This window comes from Choloepus didactylus, chromosome 19, assembly GCF_015220235.1.
Source record: "Choloepus didactylus isolate mChoDid1 chromosome 19, mChoDid1.pri, whole genome shotgun sequence".
In the NCBI taxonomy this organism is placed as follows: Eukaryota; Metazoa; Chordata; class Mammalia; order Pilosa; family Megalonychidae; genus Choloepus; species Choloepus didactylus.
The window spans coordinates 36,739,733-36,763,378 of NC_051325.1; the positions used below are offsets into that span (position 1 = coordinate 36,739,733).

The 23,646-nt window shown below is 38.5% G+C and overlaps 1 protein-coding gene across 5 annotated transcripts in view; it reads right to left on the bottom strand.

The window, feature by feature from the left end:
* Positions 1–23,646, bottom strand: part of CDK5RAP1 (CDK5 regulatory subunit associated protein 1) — a 44,983-nt gene that overhangs the window by 6,848 nt on the left and 14,489 nt on the right. For all 5 annotated transcript variants that reach the window (XR_005213153.1, XR_005213154.1, XM_037811986.1 and 2 more), the window contains exons 8-13: positions 22,131–22,361; positions 20,986–21,083; positions 20,207–20,262; positions 18,915–19,045; positions 16,584–16,733; positions 1,657–1,797 (exon numbers count right to left, since the gene is read on the bottom strand). Coding sequence is in view for 3 of the 5 variants with exons in the window: in XM_037811986.1 (XP_037667914.1) it covers positions 1,657–1,797; positions 16,584–16,733; positions 18,915–19,045; positions 20,207–20,262; positions 20,986–21,083; positions 22,131–22,361 (807 nt within the window). In the remaining 2 variants the exon portion in view is untranslated. The remainder of the gene's footprint in view (positions 1–1,656; positions 1,798–16,583; positions 16,734–18,914; positions 19,046–20,206; positions 20,263–20,985; positions 21,084–22,130; positions 22,362–23,646) is intronic.

Consider the following 23,646-nt stretch of genomic DNA (forward strand, 5'->3'; position numbering starts at 1 on the left):
CAGCTTAACTGTGTGCTTCTCCTCCAGCAATGTTCAGCTGCTTGAGGGCAGATGCAGAATAAACAGGTAACTGGTTTCACTAGGGTTGGGGTTTAGCCAAATATGCACCACAGGGGAAGGGAGGATAAGAAAGCGACATCACAGGGAAGATGTTCTAGTGCAGCCCAGAAACTCTAAGCTGGGAAAACATAAGCACAGCAGAGATGAGAGACATAGGCACATAGCCAACAGAACCCTGATTCAGGCTCCTCCTTGATTCCTGTTCTTCCACTAAATCTCACTTGTTGGGTCTGTGTCCCTTCAAAACAAAAACAATCCTGAGTACCTTTCTATCTTTTGTGCCAAGTGGAATTTTTCCATTTTACAGAAAACTACCATACTAACACTACAGTCCAACTGACCTAATCTAAGTAACCCTTAGCTGCAGTGAAATGAGAGTAGGAAGACGTGTGGGAAAGTAATTAATAATCACAGATGCAAACCTTCAGAAGACAGAGAAATAAGGAAACAAAACAGTGTCAAACGAACAAATAGAGAAACCTATGAGGGATTATTTCCAGAACAATTACATTGCTGACTAGTAGGCATCACCTCACTTAGAAAATTCCTAGGTAATGCTTAAGTAAGACAATCCTCAGTCAGGACAAGGATAGGAGGCAGTAGGATCATGAAGTCCCAACCAGCAAACTGGTTGTATTCTAAGTTTTTGTCAGATAGACAGATCATGGGAAGATAATTCCCATGGAAACAGAAAAGTTCTAACTGGTGGTAAAATTTCCAGGCCAGTCCACAGAAGTTACATGCCAGCCACGGGAAATTTTTACATCTCCCTCACCTGCAAGCCATGGGTCATAGTTCCCAAGACTCAAGACCACAGTGACAAGTAAGAGCAAAGACACAAAACAGAGTAAAGGGTGAGGGCTAAGCAACAAGGAGGAAGAGGTAACACTGATCAACATCAATGGAAAAAGAATCACCCTCTCCCCATCTCTCTCTCATTTGCAGATGCCTCACAGTTCAGTGTTGGAGAAACATTTTTGCCCCTGCCTACCTTATCAGAACGTGCTTCCTGGTTCTGAAGGCAAAGTGAATGAGAGGCCAGAAGAAGGGCAAATGGCAGTGTCAGATCTGTGACAGTGTGAGAAGAAAAGAAAGGAGGAAGGAAGAAAAGGGAAGAAGGAAAGAAAGGAACACTATCCCTAGTGAAAGGGGGAAGAAAAGGGAAATCCCACAGCCATACAGCTAGACCTGCTATTCCAGGGAAGGGGACCAGGAAACTTAAACACATGTAAGTTTGGGATGCTTGGGGCATGAGAGACCAGAGGGACACAGTGTCTCTGACAGAGACCAGCATCAACTAATTCAAAATCACTAATATTTCCTGGCCTTTTTTGCTGAAGGAAACTACAGGCTACATTGCAACCTCACCGAATTCTCAGAAAGAACCCTTCCAGGGCAGAAGAAAAGAAAAACAAGAGGCTATTATTTAGGAAATCCAATCCAAGGTGCTCTTCTAATGTACAGGTTGAGAAAATCACCGAGAGGAAATTATTATTTTACTAAAGAATTTCTCCAGTAAAAAATTTCATCCTTCAAATTATACAATCCAACACTTGTTTTCATGATGCAAGCCAAAAGCCCAAAAGGAAAATTTACCTTCACCAGCACATAGTCACCAGGCTGGGCTCTGACCCTGAACCCAGGGTTAGTGACATCCTCCATCTCCACATCAGGGAAGATCACCTTAAGGTTTCCATCATTCCGGCCACACAGGTCATTAGCAGAGCGTTTGCTGAGCTGCAAAAAGAACAGAGAAGGGTACTTTTAGGCAGTCAGGGTACACCATTTTAAGGGTAGGAGAACTACAATTTCTCTCTATAAACTACATGCCAGACACTGTGCCAGGAACGTTACATCCATTACCCCTTAACATTAATACCAGATTTTTGCAATAGTTTCCTAATTATTTCCCTGCTTTCACCTATTCCCTCTATGGTCTATTCTCATACAAGAGCCATAGAGATCCTTTTAAAAGGTAAGCTGGGTACCTCCAAGCACATTCCCTGGGGGTGACATAGGGGTCAGATTCAGAGTCAGTGTTTTGGATACCTTTCCGTAGCACTTCTGTTTGGAATTCTGAGACAAGGAGAACAAATAATTCGAGGTAGGGAGCTTCTTCAAAAACTAACAGTTTTGTTTTGTTTTGTTTTGTTTTGAACTGACTGTAATTGATTGGTTATTTCCTTGACAGTTATTTTTTGATAAAAGAAGTGTGGCTATGGCAATACATCCCAAAGTAATTCGGACATAGAATAAAAATATATCTGCAGGGCCCCCCTGAGGAGCTGAGGAAAAATGCAGAAATGTTGGATGTCCCCACCTGGGTTATTACTGATATTCTCACAAACACTGAGGACTGATGATTTGGTATGCTGAGCCCTCGATCTTGGGGCTTGCCCTTATGAAGCTTGTTACGACAAAGAAGAGGCTAAGCCTACTTATAATCGTGCCTAGGAGTTTCCCCCAGAGTACCTCTTTGTGGCTCAAATGTGGCCCTCTCTCTCTAGCTAAGACAACTTGGCAGGTGAACTCACTGCCCTCCCCCCTACATGGGACCTGACTCCCAGGGGTGTAAATCTCCCTGGCAAGGCAGGGTATGACTCCTAGGGATGAGCCTGGATCCAGCATCGTGGGATTGAGAAAATCTTCTTGACCAAAAGGGGAAAGGAAAATGAAACAAAATAAAGTTTCAGCAGTTGAGAGATTTCAAATGGAGTCAAGAGGTCACTCTGGAGGGCATTCTTATGCACCATATAGAGTTTCCTTTTTAAAGGTTTTAGTGTATTGGAACAGCTAGAAGGAAATACCTAAACTGTCAAACTGCCACCCAGTAGCCTTGATCCCTGAAGACGACTGTATAACTATATAGCTTACATGGTGTGACGGTGTGATTGTAAAAACCCTGTGGCTCACATTCCCTTTACCCAGTGTATGTATGGATGAGTAGAAAAATGAGGACAAAAACTAAATGAAAAATAGGGTGGGATGGGGGGATGGAATGATTTGGAAGTTCTTTTTTACTTTTACCTTTTATTCTTGTTTTTAGCCTTTTTAGTATAAGGAAAATGTTCAAAAATTGGGGTGATGAATGCACAACTATATGATGATACTATGAACAGTTGACTGTACACCATGGACCACTGTATGGTATGTGAATATACCTCAATAAAACTGAATTTAAAACAAACAAACAAACAAACAAAAAAAGTAAATGAATAATAGGGAGGGATGGGATGTTTGGGGATGTTTGGGGTATTCTTTTTTACTTTAACTTTTATTCTAATTCTTTTGTGTGTGTGATAATGAAAATGTTTAAAAACTGATTGTGCTGATGAATGCACAACTATATAATGGTACTATGAACAACAAATGGTACTATTGTACACTGTGGATGACTGTATGGTTTGTGAATATATCTCAATAAAATTGAATTATTTAAAAAAAAAGAAGTATGGCTGTGGAAAGTCTAAATACTGAAACTATTTTATTTTTTATCATAAAATCAAATATTACTATGGACATAAAAAAGAAAGCAAGCCACATTACGTCAAACCATCCACCTCACTCAGATTAAAAGCCAACATCCTTAAAATGGTCTATGAGGCCCAGAATGATCTGGCCCCCATTACCTCTCCTAACTCTTATTCCTCCCTATCCCCCTCACTCACTCTGCTCCAGCCATTTTTACCTTCTCTGTTTCAACGTTCTAAGCATACTCCTGCCTCAAGATCTTTAAACCTGCTTTTTTCCTCTGCCTGAAACACTTTTCCCCCAGATATGGCTTGGCTTACACCTTACTTCCCTCAAGTTTCTTCTCAAATGTCACCTTCTTGGTGAAGCCTTCTCCTATTATTGATATAAAATGCTAATAACTACCATGCCCTACCTACTCCTTCTCCCTCTGTGAGAAGCCAGCCTCAATATGACCCCATGTGACCCCCATATCCTGGCGTTCACACCAGTGGGCAGTCCCATCCCATACTGAAAGAAGGGTGGTCTATGTTACCAAGAAAACATGGAAGAAATGACAGTATGTCACCTCTGAGATTAGGCTAAAAAAACTGCAGCTTCAGTTTCTGTCTTTGCACTCATGTGCGCACTCTCTCTCTTCACTTGCTCTCTCTTTCTCTCTCATCACTTGCTCTCAGGGTAGATATGTGCCATGTGGTGAGGACCTTCAGGCAGCCCTGTGAAGAGGCCCAGGTAGCAAGGAACTGAGGTCTCCAGCCAAGAGTCAACAAAGAACAAAGAACAAACAACCAAGTAAATGAGCTTGAAAGTGGATCCCTCAGCCCAGGTTCAGCCTACATATGACAGCAGCCCTCGCCAACAGTTTGACTACAACTTCATAAGAGACCCCAAGTCAGCTAAGCTGCTCCCAGATTCCTGACCCCCAGGAATTTTTTTAAATAATGTTTACTTTGTTTTAAGCTGCTAAATTTGGTGGTAATTTGTTACATAGCAATAGAAAACTAATACACGACTCTTTTTCTTGTTTTATTTTTTTTCTCCTTAGCACTATTTGCCATCTAATATACTATAAATTTACTAGTGTGTTTTTAAAGTCTGTCTCTCCCAAATAATTCACAAGCTTCATAAGGGGTCTATGTCTTCCTGGCACCTAGAACAGTACCTGGCACATTGAACAACAGATCACAAAAGTCCTGAGAGAAGGAAAGGAAATCCACCAATCACTCCTGCTTTCTACAAAAAGGCAAATGCAAGACCAGAGAATGTGGAACAGGGAAAAGGATCTCACACAAAGCATAGTGGTTCTCTCTGAATGAAAAGACAGGGATCAGAATTCAGGGAGTCCAAGACAGCTAGAAACTGTGTAGCAGAGTTCTAGAGAAGGAGCTAAGAAGACAATGAGCTCCAGAAATATACATAGGGATCCCCCTTGGGTCTTTGCTGAATACTAACACATGCAGATGTAGTGTGAAATACCATAGGGTCAAGAAAACAGAACAACCTGGGAGCTGTCAGCTGAAGAGCCCACTCATACAGGGCTGGGAATCATTGTGCTCTCAATGAACAGTCCTCATAGATATCTTAGGATACTGCATAGTGATTCCAGAAGAGCCACACCTTAATAGTGAGACTAAACTATACCTAGAATAAAAAGGCTTTTAACAAAGCTTAAAAACAGGCCTTGAAAGGACCAAACTAAACTACAAATAACTTAACTGCCTATCAGAACAAAGCCCACTGCAAACTCCAGATATCACAATGTCCAGCAACCAATAAAAATTACTAGATATGTCAAGCAGAAAAATGTAACCCATAATCAGGAGAAAAATCAATCAATAGAAACAGATCAAGAAGCAATAGCAATAATGGAATCAGCAAACAAAAACATTAAAACAGCTATCACAAATAAGTTCAATTATTTAAAGGAAAACAAGCAGTGAGGAGAGAAGCAGAAGATATAAAAAGGAACCAAATGTAACTTTTAGAGATGAAAAATATAAAATCTAAAATTTAAAATTCAAAGGGTAGGAGGAGGGGCAAGATGGCGGCATAGAGAAGAGTGGAAGCTAAGTAGTCCCCCTGGAACAACTACAAAAAAACAGGAACAACTAGTAAATAATCCAGAATAACTGCAGGGGGACAAACGAGACCATCCACTCATCATACACCAACCTGAATTGGGAGGAATGCCCGAGAACACAGCATAAAATCTGTAAGTAAAACCTGAGGAACCAAGTCGTGGGACCCCCTCCCCCATAGCACAAGCTGCAAAGCCTCGTGGTGCCAGAAAGAAGCTCTCTCCCAGCAAGCAAATATAGCTCAGCTGAGCTCCAACTGGGGTTTTAAGTAGCGAGTGTGAACTGCTCACTACAGGTACGCAGCCCCAAAAAACAGACAGAGGCTTTGGGTGACGACTGACCTGGGAGAGCCGGAGGGTCGCCTTGGACTGGGTCTAAAGGGGACTATCTGTTTCTTTTTTGGCTCAGTGGAGAAAGCCCCAGTCATTTTCAGTTTCCAGGGCTGTGAAGCGGAGAAGGGTGGAGACAGCACAAGCAGAGAGAGAGAGACCATTGAAATGCTAATGACCTCCACCTGGGAGCTCTGTCTTCTCTAGGAGGAAAGGAGTGGGGCCCTTTCCATTCAGAACCAGACCCCAGAGCCTGGGGGAACACGGCCATACCTCCTCACACCAGTCAAGAATTATAGGCTGACAGGCACCACCTGCTGGGCAGAAAAGCACAGTGACCCGAGGCATCAAAGGGTGGAGCAATTTTCCAAGACACACCCGCAGGGAAACCAGATACTGAATATTTCTTCCCTCTGGGACCTGAGCCTGTTCTGGTCTGGGAAAACATGATTTGGATAACCAAGGAAACCATGCCTAGACAACAGAAAATTACAACCTACACTAAGAAAAACAAAGTTATGGCCCAGTCAAAGGAACAAACGTACACTTCAACTGAGATACAGGAATTTAAACAACTAATGCTAAATCAATTCAAAAAGTTTAGAGAAGATATTGCAAAAGAGATAGAGGCTGTAAAGGAAGCACTGGGCATGTATACGGCAGAAATCAAAAGTTCAAAAAAACAACTGGTAGAATCTATGGAAATGAAAGGCACAACACAAGAGATGAAAGACACAATGGAAACATACAACAGCAGATCTCAAGAGGCAGAAGAAAACACTCAGGAACTGGAGAACAAAACACCTGAAAGCCTACACGCAAAGGAGCAGAGGGAGAAAAGAATGAAAAAATATGAGCAACGTCTCCGGAAACTCAAGGATGAAACAAAGTACAATAATGTACGTATCATTGGTGTCCCAGAAGAAGAAGAGACAGGAAAGGGGGCAGAAGCAACAATAGAGGAAATAATTAATGAAAATTTCCCATCTCTTATGAAAGACATAAAATTACAGATCCAAGAAGCTCAGCGTACTCCAAACAGAAGAGATATGAATAGACCTACGCCAAGACATTTAATAATCAGATTATCAAATGTCAAAGACAGAGAATCCTGAAAGCAGCAAGAGAAAACCGATCCATTACATACAAAGGAAGCTTAATAAGACTATGTGCGGATCTCTCAGCAGAAACCACGGAGGCAAGAAGGAAGTGGTGTGATATATTTAAGATACTGAAAGAGAAAAACCGCCAACCAAGAATCCTGTATCCAGCAAAGCTGTTCTTCGAATATGAGGGAGAGCTCAAAATATTTTCTGACAAACAGACAATGAGAGACTTTGTGAACAAGACACCTGTCCTACAGGAAATACTAAAGGGAGCACTACACGGTGATAGAAGACAGGAGTGCATGGTTTGGAACACAATTTTGGGAGATGGTAGCACAACAATGTAAGTACATTGAACAAAGGTAACTATGAATACGGTTGAGAGAGGAAAGTGGGAAGCATGTGAGACACCACAAGAAAGGAGGAAGGATAAAGACTGGGACTGTGTAACTTGGTGAAATCTAGAGTATTCAACAATTGTGATAAAATGTACAAATATGTTCTTTTATGAGGGAGAACAAGCAAATGTCAACCTTGCAAGGTGTTAGAAATGGGGAGGCACTGGGGGAGGGATGCAATCAGCATAAACTAGAGACTGTAACTAATAGAATCATTGTATCATGCTTCCTTTAATGTAACAAAGGTGATATACCAAGGTGAATGCAGATAAGAGGGGGGGATAGGGGAGGCATGTTAGACACTTGACATTGGTGGTATGGTCTGATTCTTTACTCTACTTTGATTTAAGGTTATTTTTCCTTTTGCTGCTTCCTAGCTGTCTTTTTTTTTCCTCTTTCTTTTGCCTCTCTACCTTCTTTGACTCTCCCTCCTGCCTTGTGGAAGAAATGTAGATGCTCTTATATAGATAATGGTGAAGGTGGTGAACACATAAATGTATGACCATGCAGAAAACCATTGATTATTTACTTGGGATGGAATGTATGCTGAGTGAACAAAACCATATTAAAAAAAAATGCGTTGATAACAAAACCGCGAGGACAATATACTGAGTGAAATAAGCCAGACACATTAGGACAATTATTGCAGGGTCTCACTGATAGGAACTAACTATAATATGTAAACTCATAGACATGAAATATAAGGTACCAAGATACAGGACGAGGCTTAAGAATGGGGAGTGGTTGCTTAGCCATGAGCAGAATGTTCAATTAGGATGAACTTAAATGTTTGGAAATGAACAGGGGTGTTGGTAGCAAGATGTGAGAATAACTAACAGCGTTGAATGGTGTGTGAATGAGGTGGAAAGGGGAAACTCAGAGTCATATATGTCACCAGAAGGAAAGTTGGAGGTCAAAAGATGGGAATGTATAAAACTGAATCCTATGGTGGGCAATGTCCATGATCAACTGTACAAATACTAGAAATCACTTCCATGAACCAGAACAAATGCATGACAATACAATTAGAAGTTAATAATAGAGGGGCATATAGGGAAGAACTATATACCTATTACAAACTATATACTACAGTTAGTAGTATTTCAACATTTTTTCATAAACAGTAACAAATGTACTATATCAATACTACGAGTCAACAATTCAGGGGGGCTGGTTAGGGATAGGGGAGGATTAGAGTTTCCTTTTCTTTTTTTTTTTTTTTTTTTTTTTCATCTTTCACTTTGTTTCTTGTCTGGAGTAATGAAAAGTTTCTAAAAATTGAACAAAAATTAAGTGTGATGGATGCACAGCTGTATGAGGGTACCCAGGGGCAAGTGATTGTACACTTTGGATCTTTGGATAATTGTATGGTATCTGAACAATCTCAATAAAAATGAAAAAAAAAAAAAAAAAATCCAAAGGGTAACACCAGCTTAGATAATGCCAAAGAAAAGAAAAGTGAACGTGAAGACAGCAATAGACACTATCCAAAATTAAGTACAGAGACCAAAGAGAGAGAGCAGACAAAAAAGGAGCAGTCTCAGTGAACTACGGGACAATATCAAGGGGTCAAACATGTAACTGAAATTACTGAAGGAGAGGAGAAATGGTGAAGACAAGGGGAGAAGCAAGAGTAGTACAAGAAAAAATATATAAAGAAATAAAAATGAAAAATACCCTAATTTCATTAAAACCATATAACCCACAAACTACACCTCAACAAACCCTAAATAAAACACAAAGGAGTAGGAGGAATCTAAGATGGCAGCATAGAGAGGAGTGGAAGCTAAGTAGTCCCCCTGGAACAACTAAAAAAAAAAAACAGAAACAACTAGTAAATAATCCGGAATAACTGCAGGGGAACAAACGTGACCGTCCACTCATCATACACCAACCTGAATTGGGAGGAAGGCCCGAGATCACAGCATAAAATCTAACCCTATCAAGCAAAGCAAATGCCAAGGGGCCAAAAACAACAGAAAATCTTAATGCATATGATAAAACCAGACAATATGGAGAACCCGATCCCAAAAACCCACATCAAAATATCAGAAGAGACACAGTACTTGGCACAATTAATCAAACAATCACAATCGAGGAACGAAAACATGGCACAGGATATAAAAGACATGAAGAAGACCATGGAACAGGATAAAAGGGACATAAAGAAGACCCTAGAAGAGCATAAAGAAGAAACTGCAAGATTAAATTAAAAAATAGAAAATCTTATGGAAATAAAAGAAATTGTTGGCCAAATTAAAAAGACTCTGGATACTCATAATACAAGATTAGAGGAAGTTGAACAATAACTCAGTGTCCTAGAGCTCCACAGAACAGAAAATGAAAGAATAAAAGAAAGAATGGAGAAAAAAAATCAAAAAAATCAAAATGGATCTCAGGGATATGATAGATAAAATAAAACATCCAAATTTAAGACTCATTGGTGTTCCAGAAGGGGAAGAGAAGGGTAAAGGTCTAGAAAGAGTATTCAAAGAAATTGATGGGAAAAACTTCCCAAACCTTCTACACAATATAAATACACAAAGCATAAATGCCCAACGAACTCCAAATAGAATAAATCCAAATAAACCCACTCCGAGACATATCCTGATCAGACTCTCAAATACTGAAGAGAAGGAGCAAGTTCTGAAAGCAGCAAGAGAAAAGCAATTCACCACATACAAAGGAAACAACATAAGACGAAGTTGTGACTACTCAGCGGCCACCATGGAGGCGAGAAGGCAGTGGCATGACATATTTAAAATTCTGAGAGAGAAAAATTTCCAACCAACAATACTTTATCCAGCAAAACTTTCCTTCAAATTTGAGGGAGAGCTTAAATCTTTCACAGACAAACAAATGCTGAGAGTTTGCCAATAAAAGACCAGCCCTAGTTCAGATACTAAAGGGAGCCCTACCGACAGAGAAACAAAAAAAGAAGAAAGAGATATACAGAATTTTAACAGACATATATAGAACCTTACATCCCAAATCAACAGGACACTCATTTTTCTCTAGTGATCACACATCTTTCTCGAGAATGGATCATATGCTGGGACATAAAACAAGCCTCAATGAATTAAAAAAAAAAAAAAAAACAAAAAAACAATTGAACATATTCAAAGCACAATCTCTGACCACAATGGAATACAAATAGAAGTCAATAATTTTTGAATTGTAACTCCACTATTTACTTCCTACATGATATAAAATACACAAACTCTAATGACGAATCAGTGGTTTTGAACTCAATGTAAAATACGTAAGTTTTGACAAGAACTATATAAGGGTGGGGGAATGGAGGAGTATAGGTACATAGTTTATGTATGCTATTGAAATTAAGTTGGTATCAAAAAAAAACAAGATGGTTATGGATAAAGAATTTAATTTTAAGCCCCACAGTAAACACAAAGAAATTATCAGAGAATATGACCATAGAAATGAAAAGTAGAGTATGGGTTAAGAGAAATGGGGGAAGGGGCAATGGGGAGTTAAGAAATGAGTGTACAGTTGCTGTTTGAGGTGAAGGGAAATTTCTAGTAATGGATAGTGGGAAGGTGATAACATTACAACATTCTAAATGTGATTAATCCCACTAATGGAATGCTAGGGAGGGGGTGGAATGGGAAGATTTAGGCTGTATATATGTTTCCACAATTGAGGGAAAAAAAAAAAAGAGTCTAAATAGATGACAATTGAATGCCAAGGATGACCCTGGATGGGATCTGAGGATGGAGGACAGGAGGCTCAAAGGGACACAGTTGAGACATAAGGAAAAGGAAATATAGAATGTAAGCTTTGTATCACTGTTGATGCTCTTGTACTTCTTAGCTGCGCTTAATGGGATTGCATAAAAGAATGTTCTTGTTCATGGGAATTGTATATGTGAATTATAGTGTTTGTTCAAGGATGTGTGCAGCTAGCTCTCATATGTTCAGAAGAAAGAGCAATAGATGATGGATGATAGATAGGGAGAGAGGGAGGGAAGGAGGGAGGAAGGGAGGGAAAGAAATAGCAGTCTGACAACATGTTAAAGTTAGTGGATCGGGTATCGGGGGGTGGGTCAGGGAATGCTGGAGTTCTGTGTATGGGGTTTGTATTGTTTTTGTAACTGTTCGTATAACTTTGAATTTATTTCAAAATAAAATGTGAAAAAAAAAACACACAAAGGAGTAAACACATACCAAGACACATCAAATTCCTAAAAACAGTGATAAAGGAAAAATCTTATCAGCAACCAAAGAAAAATGGCATTATTATGTATGAAGGAAGAAAAGGCATAATTATGACTACAGACTTCTCATCAGAACTGTGTAAGTAGAAGTTTATGAAATGACATCTTTTGTCTACCTAGAACATGACAGCCAACAAAAACATATTTTAAAAAATGAAGATAAAATATTTTTTCAGATAAACAAAAGCTGAGAGAATTCATTGCCAAAACCCCTGCATTACAAGAAATGTTAAAGGAAGTTTTTTATACACAAAGAAAATGACACCAGATAGAAACTTGAATGTACACAAAGAAAGAAAGCCAGAAACAGTAAATAAGTGGGTAAACATTAAAGATTTTTTTCTATTTTTAAAAATTTCTTTAAAACACACTCACAAAGACAGACATATAGACCAACAGAATCAAACTGAGAGTTCAGAAATCAACCTTCACATTTACAGCCAACCGGTTTTTGACAAGGAGTCGAAGACCACTCAACTGGAAAAGAATAGTCTCTTCAACAAATGGTTCTGGGAAAACTGGTACTCCATTTGCAAAAAAAAAAAAAAGAAAGAGGACCTCACACTGAAAATGGATCAAAGACACATCTAAATATAAGAACCAGAGCGATCAAACTCCTAGAAGATCATATAAGGAAGCATCTTCAGGACCTTGCATTAGGCAACGGTTTCTTAGACTTTACACCCAAAGCACAAGCAACTAAAGAAAAAAATAGATAAGTGGAACCTAATCAAAATTAAGAACTTTTGTGCCTCAAAGGACATTATCATGAAAATAAAACAACTTACACAATGGTATTTGGTAACCACATATCTGTTAAAGGTTTATTAACCAGAATATATAAAGAAATATTTCAACTTAAGAAAAAGACAATCCAATTTCTAAAATGAGCAAAAGACTTGAATAAACATCTCTCCAAAAAGCTATGCAAACAGCCAGAAAGCACATGAAAAGATGCTCAACATCACTAGCCATCAAGGAAATGTAAATCAAAATCACAATGTGGTACTATTTCACATCCTAAAGGCTGCTATTAAAAAACAACAACAATAGAAAATTACAAGTGTTGGAAAGGATGCAGAGAAATAGGAACACTTATTCATTGCTGGTGGGAATCTAAAATGGTGCAGCTACTATGGAAGACAGTTTAGCAGTTTCTCAGAAAACTAGGTATAGAACTACCATATAACCCGGGAATCCCACTACTAGGTATATACCCAAAAGAACTGAAATCAGGGACTTGAACAGATATTTACACATTGATGTTCATAGCAGCATTATTCACAATTGCCAAAAGATGGAGGCAATCCAAGAGTCCATCAACCGAAGAATGGATAAACCAAAAGTAGTGTATACACATGATGGAATATTATTCAGTCATAAAAATGAATGAAATCCTGATACATGTGACAACATGGGTGAACTTTGAAGACATCACATGAGGTGAAATAAGCCAGACATAAAAGAACAAATACTGTATGATCTCACTGATTTGAAGTAATTTAGAATAAGCAAACTCAATAGAGTCAGAATCCAGAATATAGGTTACCAAGGGATAGGGTGGAGACAGGGAATGTAAAGTTAAGTCTTCAAATGCACAGGGTTCCTATTTGGAATTATGGAAATGTGTTGGTAATGGATGGTGGTGATGGTAGCACAACACTGTAAACGTAATTAACAACACTAAAATATATATCTTAATGTGAATAGGAATATTAGATTGCATATATCATAATAGAATAAAAATTTTAAAAAAAAATTCCATGGAACTACACTACACAAACAAGGAAACCTAAGGTAAACTCTGGACTATAGTCAATAGTACAATTAAAAAAATGGGCTATCATCAATTGTAACAAATGTTCCACGCCAATGCAAAGGTTTAATAATAGGGTGGTATATGGGAATTCTGTATTTTATGCATGATTGTTCCATAAACCCACAAAAAGAACATTAGAAACAAACAGGGAAATTGGAATACTGACTAGATATTTGATAATATTAAGAAATTATTGTCAGTTATTTAGATGTCATATGGCATTGTATTCATATTTTTTTTAAAGAGTCCTTATTTTTTAAGAACACATACTAAAGTATTTACTGCTTAAACAATATGATGTCTTGTATTTGCTTCCAAATAACCCACTGGGGACAGCAGAGATGAAATAAGATTAATCATGTATTGACAGTTTTTGAGGTTGGCTAATGGGTATGTGAATGTGAACATTCATTATGCTATTCTTTCTACATCTATATATATTTAAAACTCTCCATAATTTAGAAAGAAAACAAGGACCCAGAGTGAGATGAGCCTGGGTCAAATTCTGGCTCTGCCACTTACTAGCTGTGTAACCTTCAGGAAATTACCCTACTTCTCTGAGCCTCAGTTTCTTCATCTGCAAAAGGGGGCTAATAACAGCACCTACCTTCAAAGACTGTGGTGCAGACTCAATGTGCTAATTACTGTAAAGTGCATGGTTAGCGGCAGGATACATGGATTATCACCGTCATCTCTGCCACTCTTGATACGACAACCTGGTGTTTTAGGTTTCAGACTAGCATTCTGGACTTGCCATGACTGGAGGAAAGAAAGACTCCTCCAAGAGACTTTCTCCAACTGTGAGCTTTGAAAAATCCATTTTTTCTCTAGCCCCAAGTGAGTAATAGCTTACATTGGATGTATAAGAAAGAACCTTGCTTTGGTTCATTTAATTACCATGTGCTCTCCTTGGAACTGATGAAGGCATGGGCACAGATTAATAACCTTTGACAAGGAAAATGTTCAAAAATTTATTCTGGTGATGAATGCACAACTATTGGATGGTACTGTAAATAACTGACTGTACACTGTGGATGACTGTAGGGTATGTGAATATATCTCAATAAAACTGTATTAAAAAATAATAATAACCTTTGAGTACTTATTCATACATTCAAAAGACAGATACATTATGCTGTGCCAGACCCTGTGTAAGGAGAGCTAGGAATAGTAAGATTTAATTCCTACTGGGTAAAATGTAGACATGAACACGGACAGATCTCCACAATCACAGCTGACACACTAAATTACAAAGCATTTATTGAAACAGACACCTTTTGGGGTATTTCACCAGCTAAACATCACCATCCATCAGCCACTGCTGTACCATTTACCCTTTCCCCTGGCCAAGGCTAAGTGGACCACAAGAGGATCTCTAACCCAAGCTGGGCCAATCAGGTTCCCCCTCCTGAAAATTTTAATTTCCTGTGAAGTTTGGTCTATCAATACCTGGAACTATAACATGGAAACACAGGAGCTATGGGATGACTGCACTCTGCCACACAGATGGAGAAGCAGGGAAAACTGGTCTATGGAGAAGACAAGAAAGTATGAATCTCAAGGGCTTCCCAGGCCAGGTGCAGTCTCTTCCAGACACCTGGCTATATTCCTGCCCTTGGGCTCCAAGGGACACCCCTGAAGACTTGTAAAAAAAAACTTATTTTTGGCTTAGGCTAACTAGCTTGAACAGATTTTTGTTAGTCACTATCAGAGAATCCTAACAAACACAAATACCAGGAAATTGGTTGCTTTGATGCTGTCATATTCTAAGGCATGAAGCAGTACTCTCCTTTTCAAATCAGGACTTGGGAGGAATCACAGAAATGGCCCTTTCTCTCTCTTTCCCCTCTTCTGCACTGGTTGCAACATGCAGCTTTAAAAAAGGTCAGGTTCCCAAACTGATTCCTTATCCTTTCTGTTTAGTACTCTAAATGATGGCTAGGTTCTCAGGCTTGACCCTAGAAGCCTACAGGAACCCCAAACTTCCTGAAATGCTGTATATTTCTAAGAAAGTGTGGCAAAAAGAATTGAAGACAAACACACAGATTGATTTTTAAAATATACATATGATTCCACTTTTAGGAAGATAGAACAGACATACTTTTCCCTATTCCTCCCACTAAGTACAACTAAAGACCCTGGATATTATATGTAAAACAAACATAAGAAGACTCTGAAATAATCAGTGAACTGGAAGACAGAACAATAGAAATTACCCAATCTGAACAAGCGACAGAATACAGACTGAAAAAAAATGAACAGTACCTCAGAGACCTGTGGGACTATAACAAAGGATCTAACATTTGTGTCATTGGAGTCACAGAAGAAGAAGAGAAAGAGGGCAAGACTGAAAAATTACTCAAAGATACAATGGCTCAAAAGAAATAAACTCTAAATAGGATAAATCCAAATAAATTCATACCAAGACACATTATAGTCAAACTTCTGAAAACTAAAGATTATGAAAAATTCTTGAAAGCGCCAGAGAGAAACAATACCTTACCAATAAGGGAAAAAATCCAATATCAGAGGATTTCTCATCAGAAACCACAGAGGCCAGAAGGATGTGCTATATTTTTTAAGAGCCGAAAGAAAATAATTGTCAACCCAGAGTTCTATACCAGTGAAAATATCCTTCAAGGATGAAAGATAAAGCAAGACATTCTCTTAAGAAAAGAGAGAGCTTGCTGCCAGCAGACCTACCCTAAAGAGTGACAAAAGGAAGGTCTTTAAACAGAAAGGAACATCAGGAAGGAAGGAAAAACAAGATGACATGACTATTTATGTGGAACATCTCAAAGAAAGTACAAAAAAACTCCTAGAACTATTTAGTGAGTTCAGCACATCACATGGTACAAGACAGACATACAAAAATCAACTGTATTTCTATATAATAACACTGAACATTTGGACACCAAAATTTAAAATACAATAACCATTTACAATTGCTCAAAAAAAATGAAATACTTAGATGTAAAGTATTCATGCTGCAAATTACAAAATGCTGATAAAAGAAATCAAATGGAAAGACAACTATGTTCTAAAAAACAAACAACAAACAAAAAAATACATATACATATGGCCTCACCCCCTCCACCAGCACCAGCTGGGCACAGCCCACAGAAGCCTTGTTGGTTTTTGTTGCCTCTTCTCTGAAGACAGTAATGAGTTCCTCCAAACGCCTTAATTTTACCTCTTCTGGGACATTGTCCTTTAGCCTATGATATGCCCGTGTTTTCTATTAAAAAAAAAAAAGAGATGGTTACCAAGCATTTATAGAATCCATCCTTGAGGTACAGAGGGGAACCATGTTCAATTCACCTGCAAGTTACAAACACATCTACAGAGATTCAAGCCATACCAAGGGAAGTTTCTGGCTCCAGGAACATCCCAAGAGAAAAAGAAGACTCTAGACTGGAGTCACATTTTTGCAAAGGTTAAATTCTAAATTCAGCACATGAAATGAAAATCATAGATTCAAATGCACACTTGACATTTATCCTAAGATTATACTTGTACTAGGGCACTCACTGCAGCACCACTTATAAAGAAACAAGATTCAAAAACACCTTAAATGTCTATCAGTATATAATCATAAATTATGATTTATTCATATACAATGGAATACAATGCACTTGTCTAAAAAAGTGAGGTAGCTCTATAAGTACTGATATGGATTGCTCCCCGATATACACTCCTAACTGAAATAAGGTACACATCAACATGTATGTGATACCTGTGGCATTGAAAGAATATATATGTTTATGAATACATGAAATATCTTTGGAAGGTTATACAAGAAATTGCAAAGACCGTTTGCCTTCAGGAAAGGAAATGAGAAACTAGGCAGCATAGGAAGAAGAACTACTTTTCACTGCATACCAATTTGACCTTTCAAATATTATTCCATGAACGTGTATTACATAGTCCAAAAAAAAGAAAACTTTCTCTTGAAAATCCCTTAAGTCATCCAAAACTAGTGTGTGCATATATTTATATAGAGATCTGTATATACACAAGCTGGACAAAAGTGTAGAATAAAAGGAATGTATAGATAGAACTCTGGACGTTCAAATCAATCTGCCTTTGAGAGAACTACTAAATCCACACACACAAAAAAAGAGAATCCTAAAATATTTGCAAGTTTACTTCATTCTTATTAACAAAAACAACTTACTTCTATTGTGCACTTACTATGTGCAAGGCACTATTCTAAGTGCTTTATGTTTATTATCTTATTTAATCCTCAAAACAACCTTATGAGGTTCATCCCCATATCACAGGTAGGAAACCAAGGACCTTGCCCAAGGTAGCACAGCTAATAAGTGGCAGAGCCACAATCTGACCCTTGTTCTTATTCCTAGGCTACTTAAGTCTCTGTAATGTTAACCTTAACCTAGGGATTAGGTTCCAAAGTGAACATCCATATTCAATGCCCACAGGTCCACCACAGGATGAAAACCAATCTCACAACCCTAGCATTATAAACTGTTTCAAATGCATATTTGGGATGTCCATGGAAAAGAGTATAATGGAACCCAACAGCAACTTTGAAACTTGATCCTTGAAAAAATTCTGTGAAAGAGATACCAATATTCAAAATGGCCTTACACTGCCTACAGAACACTGGACAGTGGGCGTTAAAAGAAAAGTATTAGCTTGGTTGATGGCAGCTCAGTGACAGTGAGGCTAAGGTCATGGGTTCAGTCATGTGTCAGGCAGCTTTCCTAAGCCCCATGGCCACAGGAACCCCTCAGCCTCCAGCCCAGAAATGAGCATGCTACCCCCAAAGTGACTGGGAGGATGAGGAGTAACCAATGCAAATCCATCCCTACCAACAAGAAAATGACAGCAGACTCAGGACTATCCCCTCTCTGCAGGAAATATGCATTACTCTCCCTCTCTCCCTCCTAATCTTCTGTTTCATTTTCCTGGGAATCTGTGTTACAGGAGAAACTCCAAGTGCTATCAGTGGGTACACTTGGCCTAGGAAAATTGAAACTAAAAATAAACGTAGCTAAGGATGGCTGGGAAAATGGCAAGAGATCTCTGTTTAAACAAATCACACCTGTAGGCTAAAGAGAAGTTCTGCATGTTAGAAACAATTTTAGTTTCTGGTAGAGAAAAAAAGTCTTCCCTCAACATTCAAATTCTAAATAGCCTAAACATAATTGAAATATTCAAATGAACAGGAATATTGGCACAAATTTTTTTCATCTCAAATTTCTGAACTGTGTCAAACAGTAGACAGAATTGGTTAGAAAAAGGAAAAAGAAGTGGATGGTAAGATTCTCGTGTTTTCTCAAGCACTGCCCTGCTGACGCACTTTTCTGTCTTGCTGTCTACAATGACCCCAAATTGGTCAGGATTAATGTCAGTCCCAGTGGAGAAGCAGCAACTGCCCCATCCCAGGGCTCACCTGTCTCATGCTGTAGGCAAAGAGAAAGCCCATGTTGTACCGAACTTCCCGAAGCAATGACACTGTCTGGAGGTGATCTTCCTCTGTCTCACCACAAAAACCAGCAATGAAATCACTGCTGAGGCTCACACCTGCCACACATAACAAAGGACAATCGGTTACCACAGCTTACAGAGGGAGGAAAAGGACTGTAACACCTTTCCTGGGACTATTCAGCCCATGTGCAAGTAAAACAGAAGTCATTACAGAGCAAGGTGAGATAGGCCTGCTTAGATACAATTTTCCCAGCTAGAGCCAGGCTTCTCAGTCTACATGCCCTTGGGCACAAGAAAAGGTGCATTAACTTCAAATGCTAGAGTTAGGAACAGAATAGAAAACCACAATTTCAAACTAGTCCAGCTTTTACTAGTGAAAACCTTGCTATACCTCACATAAACACATACTTTTGAATTTAAAGTTTTAAATTGAATGCTCATTTAAGACAGGAGTAACAATAACTACCAGTTACTAAATACTTACTATGTACCAGACTTCACTACCTATTTAATCTATTTAATTATCCCAAAAATCCAATTTAGTAAGTATTATTAACTCCATTTTATAGATGAGGAAACTGAGGACCAGAAAAGTGAAGTGTCTTGTCCAGGTCACACAGCCTGTAACGAAGAAGCTCAATCCAAAGCCAGTGCACCTAGCCTCCACACTACCCTGTATTATGCATAATACAAGTTACAATAATTAGAAATTTGGGAAAAAATGTACACTGTCAACCAAATCTAACCAAAGATTACAGAATTATTAGGAGGAAGGGGGGAAAGAAAAGGGAGTAAGTAAGGGTTAAAACACTAGCAAAGGAATTAATCTCTAAAATTTATAGTAATAAGATGCCAAAACGATAGTTAGAAAAAGTACACATTTTAAAAGGTATCAATTGCCCTCAAATCAAAACTAATTTAGACCATAACTCTGCCAGCCTATTACAAAGAAAAAGGTCTCCTCGCACATATTCAGAGGCACAAAGACTATAAAAAAGGAATCTCTCTAGCCTTGAAGCCACAAGCTGGGCCACACCTGTGACTATTTCTAGCAGGACCAGGACATTAAAAATCAGAAAGCTGTAAAAGAAATAATTAGAAGGAAAGAGAAATAGAGAAAAGTGAGGAGGAACAAAAGATATGTAAAACGGTATCATGGGGAACTGCCAAGGTATTGGCGGATGCCCGTATCTAAGCAAGAAGACTATGGTCACTAGTAGAGTAGCGTACTTGGCAAAATATATTACTTAAATGTACCTGGAATAGAATCTCTGATATGGTGAACCAACTCCACATAAGCTTCTCTTGAATATCTGCAATGAAGGACAAAAAGAAAAGGCCTAGCACAACTAAACTTCTTTAAGCAAGTGCTATAAAAAGATAGCACTGTGAATACCCACATGTAATCGCTGCTCATCCACATGGAACATTACAAGAATAGATTAAAGTATCCAACAGGGACTTTTTGATCCAATTCTGTACAGTAATCTAATCTAGAGCCTATTTTTAGTTCAGGTTCATAAATTATTTTAAACTGCCTTTTTAATTTAATTAATAAATCAACATATATTAAACATTTAAGAGGATCTCTAAAACTGTTTGCCAACATGGAAAACAAGGCAAAGCACTAGTTCCATATAGCTCGCCATGGGCCACATTCCCCTCTCAGACATTATCTCTGCATTACTTATTATTCCCAAACTAAGTAAACACATACAGCTACACATAAATTCCAAGACCTAAAAAACTTTAATGTTAAAAGTTAAAGGATTAAAATTTCAAACAGAGCATGCAACACTGTAGATGATTAATAAAAAACATGCTAATCAAATAAAATGACTGAGCCAGTCCTTGGACTAAACTTATGGAGTGAGTATAAGCAAGTTCCAGTACCACAGGTTATCTAACACAATAAATATTTATTGAGCAGCTACTATGTGCCACACACTGGACTATGTAAAGCAAAAACAGACACTGTTTGGTCATTAAGGAACATGGAAAGATATGGAATGCCCCTGACCCCAATCAAGTTTTACCCCCGACGCATGGCCTCCAATACACGGCTGCTTCCACTCTGGGCAGGCAGATGGATCTGTTTACAGATGTTGTCTCTCTCATGAATCAGTTGCAGAACCTGATCAAATAGAACACATTACAAGTCATCAAAGTCTCAACAAAAAATCCTGCCAAAAGAAATACCACCCAAGTTTCTCCTACAGGGTTAAATTTTAAGTAATTCAGAAAATGATAAAACCAAACATAAGAATTACCCTACCCAAAACCCTTACTTTTGTTCAAGCCACTCTCTCTGTCCCAGGAATTTCCTGATTTCCTCAGATTTTCAAAGATTTCTTAGGACACAAAAAGCACTAACCATAAAAGAAAACAATTCATAAATTGGACTTCATCAAATTTAACACCTTCTGTTCTTTAAAAGATAAGATCAACAAATAAACTAAGAGAAAAACTTTAAAACATATATGACAAAGGATTTATATAAAAAAATATATAAATAACTTTAGCAACTCAATAAAAAGACAAATAATCCAGGTGGAAAAAAAAGATGGGGGTGGAGGCAAAAGATTTGAACAGAAATTTCATCAAAACAAAATATCTGCAAAAAAAAAAAGTATCACATGTGGGTTATATACTACATGCCTGACACTGTGCTAAGTACCTAGGATACATTATATTTATTTCACAACAACCCTAAGCAGGAGACAATTATTAACCCCATTTTACAGATGAAGATGAACAACTTATGAGATTCCACATCTACTGGAAAAACAGTAAGAGTTGGGATTTGAACCCAGGTCTGTCTGAAGCCCAAGTCTGGGCTGTTTCTGATTGTATCACACCACCTTCCTTCCTGTTCTCACCACACACCATTACCACCACTATCACTATCAGCTGCCACCCTCTAATAAAACCTCTGCTCAGCCCTCCTTGTCCCATAGGTGGTCTTAACCTTCAGTTCAATATCACTCCTGTCTCCACCCCCACTTTGGTTGACTTTATCGTTCGTTCCAAAGGGCCAATGGATTCAGAGGGGGATATAGCAATACACCATAGGATCCCCCAAGCAGGATTCAAGGTCTCTGCTGCATCCCTACTGGTTCCAGCCTTTGGCTGCTCTAAGGATACTGATATCAGTTTGTCATAATTAGCTGTTGATACTTACCTCATCAGGAAAGTCCTTGGGGTGGGGAGAGGTGAAACGGATCCTCATTTCAGGATCTACTCTGGAGACCTGATCTAAAAGGTGAGCAAAACGAAGACCCCCTTGCTTGGTTTTATAGTTAGTGGTGAAGCCACGGCTGAGGTTGGTGGACACTGTATTGTTGAACTGGATTTCTGAATTGTCCCGAAAACTATTAACATTTTGACCAAGGAGCGTCACTTCTTTCAGACCCTGAAAAAGGGAAAATAAATATATTGGGGACAATTTAAAAACTTGCTTCGTAGCTTCAAGACTAAACGGTAATTTAGTAATTAGCTGAATCTACCAAGAGCCATCCATAAATATGTCCTGCATAGACATCTTGTCTAAAAAATTGAAATTCAGAAAAAAATCTTGTGTAAAAAATAATTTCAAAAGCATTATTTAAATAGAGAAAAACTGGAAGCAAACTCAATGTTCAATAATGATAATTAATTTAGGATATATTCTGTCAATTGAATGTTATATATTTCTCGCCTACGGAGTATTCTTCCAAAATATTTAACCTAAATCAAACCAAGCTTTTACATCTAAATTCCAGTTTACCAAAATTCAAGAGAATGTATTGAGGAAACAATCAGACAAACCCAGAATATGGGACATTCTATAAGACAATTGTCTGATCGCTCAGTAAGCAATAACTCCCCATTCACCCCACTCCTCAGCACCTGGTAATCTCTAATCAACTTCTGTCTCTATGAATTTGCCTATTCTAGATATTTCATATAAGTGGAATCACACAATATCTGTCATTTTGTGCCTGCTTATTTAACCTAGCATGATGTCTTCAAGGTTGATCCATGTTGCAACATGTATCAGAACTTCATTCCTTTTTATGGCTGAATAATACTCCACTGCATGCGCGCACGCATGTGTGTGTATACACACACACACACACATATATACACACATACACACACATACCATATTTTGTTCCTAGAAGGGCTAGGGAATTTTTGTCACTATTTCAATCTATTTAAACAGAATGTCTCTATCCTAAAGGAATGAGCGTTAGTATTGCAGGGGAGCTAAAAGGAGAGAAAAAGGAGACAACTTTAGACGAAGAAACACTTTGGATGGGGGGATATAGAGAACAGTTATAAGTAGCCAGAGACCAAATCAGGAAACTGAAATCTGGGGATAAAAGTAGAGAAAACAGTACTGCCAGAGGTTGAGAATGAAGGCAAACTACTGACTTCAAATTAGAGCTAAGGTTAGTGTTGTCCTCTCCAATGATCCCTGAGTCAAACAGTATGGAACAGGGAGATCCCTGTGGAAGAAAACCTCCATATCCCAGCCTACTGACCTCTTGAGCATAGCCTGAGACAAGGCCTGGGTTTAGGGAAACACCTCCCTCAAGAGCTGAGGAGCCAGCTCCTGGGAGGAGAAAGAGAAGCAGACCTCTCCCCTCTGACCTCTGATCTGACTCAGTCCCCTCACCTAGTCTCTGTCTCTCAACTAAGTAGTAAGCTGGCTC